This window comes from Babylonia areolata, chromosome 1 (assembly GCF_041734735.1).
Source record: "Babylonia areolata isolate BAREFJ2019XMU chromosome 1, ASM4173473v1, whole genome shotgun sequence".
Taxonomy (NCBI): Eukaryota; Metazoa; Mollusca; class Gastropoda; order Neogastropoda; family Buccinidae; genus Babylonia; species Babylonia areolata.
The window spans coordinates 45,348,523-45,357,229 of record NC_134876.1 but is presented as its reverse complement, the minus strand read 5'-3'; the positions used below and the strand labels follow the sequence as shown (position 1 = coordinate 45,357,229).

General features: G+C 45.6%; 1 protein-coding gene across 1 annotated transcript in view; it reads left to right on the top strand.

Moving 5' to 3' along the window:
• Positions 1-8,707, top strand: part of LOC143282697 (uncharacterized) — a 223,767-nt gene that overhangs the window by 107,478 nt on the left and 107,582 nt on the right. The window contains 1 exon segment of the mRNA XM_076588421.1: positions 7,890-7,998. Coding sequence (XP_076444536.1) covers positions 7,890-7,998 — 109 coding nt within the window.

Sequence of the window (8,707 nt, the reverse complement as noted above, 5' to 3'; positions counted from 1 at the left end):
GTTGCCCGTAGAAGTCGGGTGCCGAGATCACAGGCCTGATTCAGCCTGAGGAACTGGAGGGTCTCCCGAGAGTGTCAGATGGTAGTGGGGGTAAGGAGGAGGTGGAGAGAGGTTCACCTGGGTGTCTGTGTTGTTGCTGATGCAGATTTTTCCAGGTGTGATGCAAAGTCCAGAAAGATAAGTGTCTGTCTGCGGGATGGGGTGGGTGGATGGAGGAGGAGGGGGGGGGGGAAACTTGCGAACTGAATGTGGTTCAAAAGCTGACGTGCAGAGAGAGTGAGAGGGAGGGACAAATATACAAACGCGGACGTACATAAACACTTGCATATATACATACATGCATACATAATTATGCACACACATGCGCGCGAACGGCACACTTACATACAATTACTTGCGTGTGTACGCGCGCACACACACACACACACACACACACACACACACACACACATCCACTCCCACACATACACCCATATAGAGAGACAGAGAAAGCAATTAATTGAGAGATCTAACATGAATGCAACTCTTAATGTCTTCCAAGTTTTCTAGGAAGCGAATTATTAAATTCACGATTTAATGATTTTCCACTGGCATACCATCAGTGTCTTGAAATGATCGACGCACAGACAGGGGAACGGAGGGAGGCAAGGAACGCTCCGTGAGTGTGGGTGATGTCTCCGCAGGGAGAGTCAGCATCTACTGGGTACCAGCAAGCAGCAGCAGCTGTTTCGCTCTGGTGAAGAGCTCATCAGGCCTGCTATGGACCCTGGTTTACTGTTGTTGAGCACACACATTGCCAGCGAAAAGTAGCTCCTTGTAATCGGATAGTTGTACCTCTTGCACGATTTTCCATACATCAGTGTGTCTGTTGTTGTTGTTGTTTTGTTGTTGTTTTTGGCCCCATGACCGATTCAGTTGGGCGTTGGACTTCTGATCCAGTGATCACCAGTGATCAAGGTTCGAAGCCCCTTTCCGGTATGGTTTTGTGTTCATGGGAAACTGAGGCACTTTAGTCTGATTATCCTCTATCCTTCCAGGTATGAATTGGTACCAGACTTCGGTGAGGTCAAGTTAAAACAGCAGGAGAGGACTGGGCCCCGCCTTTCTAAGCCGAGCCCAAGAAGTGGATATGAAGTCACTGCCCCTATGGCCGGAAAAGGCTATGGAATCTTCAGTCTCTTATAATATGTATTTTAAAGTGAAGAAGCGAGTAAGCGCTCAGTGCGTACATATTTTTATATATAGAATTACCAGGGGAGGGGGGGGGGGAGAAAAACAGGTTGGAATGAGAGTTAAAACCTAAAGTTAAACTGTGTATTAATTCCTGGGCACTTTCAAAACATATTCAGAGAGATAGAAAGAACTAGTATTTTAACACACACACACACACACACACACACACACACACACACACACACACACACACACAATACTGGGGTGCGAGCTCGAATTTCACGCAGAGAAATCTGTTAGGACAAAAAGCAATACAATGCGTTGCAATACACAATAGTATTATACAATACGATACGATACTTTACAGGTATATAAGTGGTGCATAAGAAGGAGGAAAAACAGCCCAAATTGTCCTGCGAGGAATATATACTGCTGTTCAGATTCGCACATTTCTTGGGGGTTCTTGAAATGACTTGATGATGGTTTTATTGTATTGTTAGTATTTTGTTGTTGCAGAAGGAAAGATTTCACGGAAAAAATATGATCGTTTTTGTGGTTGAAGAAAAGCAAGTTTCTCTCTCTCTCTCTCTCTCTCTCTCTCTCTCTCTCTCTCTCTCTCTCTCTCTCTCTCTCTCTCTCTGTGTAAAGAAAACAAAAGCTGAAAACCAAAAGAGAGAGAACAAGATGGATGGAGGTCTACGCTGAGAGGTGTGCATGCTTTCGATAGTGTCTGTAGTGTCTGCTGGTTTTACGGGCTTTGCCACTTGTGGCTGCCTCTCACTCACCTGCCACGTATTTTAAGTCCGTCCTTTGCTCTGGAATCTATCGGGGAATCTATCAACCCCGGCGCCACCTTGTTTTACTTCGGGGTAGTTCTATAGCCTGTAACTGGGTGGCGTCGAGCGATCCTTTGCTACTGCGGCTTTGGAAGAGCTGGGAGGTATGGTGGAGGTGTTCGTTTTGTAAGGTTGTGTATCGACGTGGAGCATCGGTGATTTTTTGTTGCGTGCGTGTGTGTGTGTGTGTGTGTGTGTGTTGTTATATGTTGTATTATTCTTGTGACTTTTAGTTTCCTTATTTGCGTAACTATGACTGCTATCGATATGGTTTATTAAAGCTTCTTCGGGTTTTTTAAACACACACACACACACACACACACACACACACACACACACACACACACACACACACACACACACAGAGAGAGAGAGAGAGAGAGAGATACCAGATACCTTTTTATTCCTTCCACACCCTGTTTTTCCTTCCATGAGTTTTAAACGTATTGTTTCTGGTAGAAAGCGGCAAGTTTAACGGGGATGCTGTTCATTTGATAGGAAATTCGAGCAACAGCATCATGAAAATACACAGGACCATTAAAAGTGTGTGTGTGTGTACACGAGTGTGTACGTGTGGATGCGTGTGTTTGTTTAAAATTGAAGGCCCCCGATTCCGGACTTGAGACCCATAAAAAAAGATACTGTATCACAGAGTTAAAAATAAAGAGACTTCCTTTTTGCACCTCCTCCTCCTGCTCCTCGACAACACGACCAGTTGCAGGTCGCCATGTTGGCAGCCCCGCCCTATCAGCAATACCCACAGTGCAGCGCCTCTTGGCCCCCCTCTCTCTCCCTTATCTCCCACCCTGCCGACACCGCCGTATATAAACCGTCAGGGACAGGGTTCATCTTCATCTGCCTCCCCCCTTCATCCTCTTCATTACGGGCGCCATGAGCAGCTGTTGGGCACGGCCACCCGATTGGGGGTCCTCATCAGCATCATCAGCTCTGGACCAATGGTCTGCTGGCATTAATAGGATATAAGTGTCCGTGCGTGTCTCCGGGGAGTTTATGTCCATTCAGGTCTTTTTTCGGGAGCCGTTTTTTCCATTTCGATAGTTGGTTGGGATTTTTTTTTTTAAACAAATTTTACTAGTTCAAGGACAGTGCGATGCAATGTACGCTAAAACATTGAACACAAAATGTTGAACACAAGCAGAAGCAATATAAAGCATGCTCTTGTAATAGTGTGCCCGCATATTTGGCTGCAACAACAACCTAACCCTCCAGAATCGAATATTTGGGGAGTCGATGTCCATACAAGTATTTCGGGATCCTGTGTGCTTAGAATTATCTGTGAAGTTTGTATCCATACATAATATATCTCAGGAGTGTGCAGTCATGTATTTTTCTACGTACTGGACGGGGTCATGTCTTTCCGAGGACAAGCCGGAAGTCTGTAACAAGTTGTCGCGCTGCGTGGTCTGGTGTGTTCAGCACGTGTGAACCGGCGGTCAGGTCAGGCAGTGGTCAGTTCCAGAACAGGCAGTTCCTGTCAACTGTTCGGATGGCTGTGAACGGGTGGAATGGTGCTTCATACCGAATGATTTTCAGCACAGACTATACCATTGTTGTTTCTGCTAGTCCTGTAGGTGTGATAGTGGATTTTGTGTTCTTGTGTGATATATACAGTGTAACGACAGAAAGATTAGTGACTTCTTTTTTGGCACTTCCGAGGACTTATCGCTTATCTCAACCTTCAGCTGAACTCTTAAACTCGTAGAGGGAATATGAACATTGGGGTTATCAGAACGATGATATCTCTTGGAGTATAAATGGCTGCCTTGCGGAGGGTGACGGGGTTATCCGAACGACGATACCTTTCAGGGAGAGGGAGAATCTTCCTTTCCTGCACTGGAACAGATGTTACTGTTGGCAGTGTGAACCAGAAAGTGTTCAGTGGCAGGTTGATTCCCACCCAGTCACAAGACACTGCAGTTTGCGTTTGTCAGCAACACATAACGTGTAAGTTAGTGCGTTGGTTTATTGTCCACACATCATTCCCGATCGGCTCTCAGCTGAGAAGTGCTCCGTCCCGCTCTACATCGTTCTTCTCCTGCCGGACTAACGACCTTAAGAATGGCCTTCAACAACCACTTCTACACCATCGCCAATCGACTCAGGACCCACCGGGCTGGTTACACGGGCATCCGTATGGGCACTGGCACTGTAAGACAGCCTGTATGATATCTGTGTGGATCAGTTTGTTATTTGGATTCGAGATGATGTTAGTGTATGGATTGAGTTTCAGTTTTAAGGAGGTGGCGGAACGTGCGGACTGATCCTGACACGTTAATCCACATCTGTTTCATTTCTTTGTTTTTAAACAGGCAGACAGAGACTGAGTGTTGTTTAACGTCCTGTTACTTCGCACCCTTTAGGTCTTCTTGTTCAATGCTGGGATCTTGGTGGTGTAAGAGTTTTGTTTATCGAAGGGAGTTGGTAATTGTGAGAATGTGTTGTGGTCTGATTCGTATAATGGTCTTATGATGATGTTCTGGTTATTCAATCTTCTTGTTTCTTTCTTGGATTGGCATTGCATTTCTGTTCGTTGTTTTGATTGGAGTGGTGGTGTCAGATTTTTTCAAAGTGTGTTCGCTTCAGCCTTGGTGTGTACAAAAGAGAATGAAAAATAATCAGACACGAGAAGAGGGTGATCAAAGGCCACATATACTTTGCATGTTGAGAAAAGAGTTAAAAGGTTTTGGTTAAAGGTCCTGTCGCCTTTTGTGACTATCGGGGGCAGTGAATTCATAAATATTTATTAACTACAACGAGGGATTTAAGGGCTCGACGTGGCAAGACGGGATCCAGTCTTCTCCTTTCCTCAACCTAAGTCAGGTACCCATTCACACCTGGGTGGAGTGAGAAAAATCGAGTGAAGTGCCTTTCCCAAGGACACAGCACCACGCCAAAATGGGGCCACGAATCCTGAACACTGGTGATCACTGGATCAGAAGTCCAATGGCGGACCGATTCTGCCAGGGCGCCCCCGAGAATGGTGGGGGTGAATAGGAAGGGGGTGGGGGGCAGGAAAAAACACAACAAACGAATAAGCGTCTGATACATTCGTGGGCATGACAAAGAGCACTTGACCCCTTTTAATGATAATGGTATAAGAAGAAGAAGAAGAAGAAGAATGGTATCTATATAGCGCTGAATCTTGTTCAGAGACAAATCTGATGTTTGGCAAATTCTAAAACAGACTGTGACCATAGAGTATCTGCTTGAGAAAAAAAAATACATTATTTATGTATTTATTCATTTATTTATTTATTTATTTATATCCTGTCACCCTTTCCCATCCCAGAAATAAATGGGAAGTGGGACTAAGAGCCAGGGAGTCAATGCTTAGTCTTTGCAACATAAGGTCTTGAAGGCCCCTGACTACAAGACAGGCCCTGTTCTGAGACGTCTCGTCAAGCTTTTCAGCCGCTGACGATAGCAGTCAGAGAGAAATTATATATGCCGTGCTGTCAGGGAAGCGGGGGAGAAGTAGAAGGACCTTTAAGTTACAGGGAGGGCTGTGTGTGTGTGTGTGTGTGAGCGCGCGCGCGCGCGTGTGTGTGTGTGTGTGAGTGCGCGGTCTGTCTGTCTGTCTATCTCTGTGTCTGTCTATTTTCATCCCCTTTCAATCTCTCTCTCCCTCTCTTTTTTCTCTCGTTTTTTTTTTTTTTTTTCTCTTTCCTGCTTCTTCTCTTCTCTCCCCCTCTCCTCTATCCCTGCCCCCTCCCTCTCCCTCTCTCTCTCTCTCTCTCTCTTCACACACACACACACACACAACTCTCTCTCATTCTCTCTCTCTTTTCATATGTAATGTGCGCGCGCGACACATGCACACACACGCGCGCGCGCGCACTTTTGACGATGGAAAGCTCCATGCCCGAGTAAACGCATCACTCTGCCAGGAAATGCACCAATATTTGCTGATAAGAGAGAGGTCCTGAGTGCCACATCTGACCCTTGTGTGTGTTTGTGTGTGCGTGCGTGCGTGCGCGCGCGCGCGCGCGCGCGCGTTTGTGTGTTTCAGTATGCGTGTGTGTGCGTATGTGATTGTGTATGAGAATGTGTGTGCATTTGTGTGACTGCGTGTATATGAGCATCTGTATGATGATCTCTGTGTGTATATGTGTATACATGCGCGTTTGCGCTTCTTGCACTAAATGACTTGGGTATGTTTTCTTAAAAGGGATGTCTGTGTTTGTGAATACTTGAGTGTTTGTGCGCGTGTGTGATCCATAGGATGTTCTATGTGCTTGGTCTCCGTTTTGTTTTCATTGCATGTGAGATGGGGGTTTTGAAAGAGAAGTATCTTTCACTGTGCCAGTTGTGTGGAAGGTTCTTAGAAACTCACACACAGAGAAAGAGAGAGAGGGGGGAGAGGGAGGGATGTGGGAGAGGGAAAGTTCATTCAACCTTTAGGCCTGCTGCCATCTTGAAGGGGGTTTTGTAGATACAATACTAGCAATAAACACACACACACACACACACACACACACAAAAGTACGTATTATCCTCACTAACCCACTAAGATTCGCTGATATCAACCGACAGGAGGATGGGTATCTCCCAAGTCGAGACAAAAGATAACGACGAATAGTGCAAAAAAACAAAACGAAACAAAACGCCAGATGTTAGCAGTACGCCGCTAAAAGCCGAGTGATTTATCATTGCAAACGCTTGACTTCGCTATACTTTTCCCCCCCAACCCTCACTCCCTAATATCTACACGTCTGTGCTGTTCAGAGATAAATGAGGAAAAGAATCAGAACACGAACACGGTTCGGGTTTTCATGTCGACACACCTGTGTACCTGTGTAACAGTTTTGCGTACGCGCATCTTCCAGGAAGGGAGGGAGGGAGGAGGCGAGGGGGGGAGGTAGGAAAAAAAGTGCGAGAGAGAGAGGGGGGGTATACTGTGTGTGTGTGTGTGTGTGTATGTATGTATGACTTAGTACAAACTTTTTTGTGTTATTGAGAGAGAGAGAGAGAGAGACAGAGAGAGAGAGAGAGGAGTACAAGAAAAGAAAGAAAGAAAGGTGTTGTTACAGTCAGTATGGTTGGGCCGTTTCGTTTCTGAATATGTGTGTGTGCATTGCGGAAAGCTGGCCATTTCTCATTGTGCGACCCATAAATATAGTTCTCTGTGTTGGTCCCTGTCGAGATAGGGCGTGATAGGTTCTTCATGCTGTACACTGCAAAATACCCCCCCCTCTCTCTCTCTCTCTCTCTTCTCTCTCTCTCTCTCTCTCTGTTCTAAGTAATGTTTATGCAAAAAGCGCATGTATTTATGTTGTTCGTTTGTTTGATTTGATAACTTTGTTTAATACATAATTTGAAATTTACCAATGTAATTATGCTTTTGTATTGTGTGTTTGTTATATTTTCTCTTTTCATGGAGACAGGATGAAAACAAACCAGCTGTGCTTAATCCTTTTTTTCACTCAATGAAAGATCATTCGTTCGTTCTACCCATCTCTCTCGCTCAGTTTATCATTTTATCTCAACCTACATCCTTTGTCTCTCTTAAAACGCGAAAATAAAGCGTTTTCACGTTTTATTCTCGTGTTTTGAGCGATAGTTCTCTGCGAAATGTTCATGTGTACGTGCGAGCGCGCGCGCGCTTGTGCGGCGCACGCGCCTGATGATTATTTGAGGAAGGGAAGAGGAGAGAGGAGATGTACACAAACAGATTTTCGCTTCAGTGGCAAGCGTGTTCTTGTGTGGAATTTGTCAGTGTGTGGATTATGTCAGTGTTTGCATTGTGACATTTTCAAATAAAGAACTGTTTAATTAACCTGTTTGTCAGTGAAGAAATGTCTGGGTGTGTGATTTTCTTTTTTTAAAATTATTTATTTTCCTCTGTGTGTGTGTGTTCAGTGCGGAGTGGACGTGAACAAGCCGAACTCCTACGACCAGACGGCCCTGGATATCGTGAACAAGTTTACCACGTCCCGCGCCGCCCGGGAACTCAAACAACTGCTCAAAGGTGAGTGACTGAGTGGCCCAATCATCTAACCCCCGTTTTGATTTAACACCAGCCCTCATGCACAGGAGGCACGTCGTGGCAGAATCGGAAAAGCGTTGGACTACTGATCACCAGTGATTAAGCTTCGTGGCCCCGTTTCGGCCTGGTGCTGTGTCCTTAGTGAAGGCACTTTACTCTGATTTTCCTCACTTCACCCAGGTGTGAATGGGTACCTGACTTTCGGGAAGGTTAAAACTGCGGAAGAAGAGGACTGGGCCCCGCCTTCAAAATGCCGAGCCCTGGACGAAGTGGACATTAATTCACTGTCCCGGTGGCCGCAAAACGCTATGAGACCTTTTACCTCATGTTCGCTGTGCGTGGTGGGACTCAGACCCCCAACAATAAGAAGATGGCAGGGGCCCGTTGACACTGCTGGCTCCCTTCTTTCCCCCACGGACGTATACCATTATAAGTCCGTGATTACCCACACACACACACGCACACACACACACACACACCCCACCTCTCTTTCTCTCTTTCTCTTTCCTGCACTGTGCAATACTACTTTTTGAAATCATTTTACGAACAAGATTGCGATGCGTATACATTATTCTTGCTGGTGACTTAACTAAAATGCACGCATTGCAGACTGGTTATTACAGACCGAAAGATTTGCAGCTCATTCGATCAGAATGTTAGTTTCACACACTGGTGTACCTTTTGTGTGTAT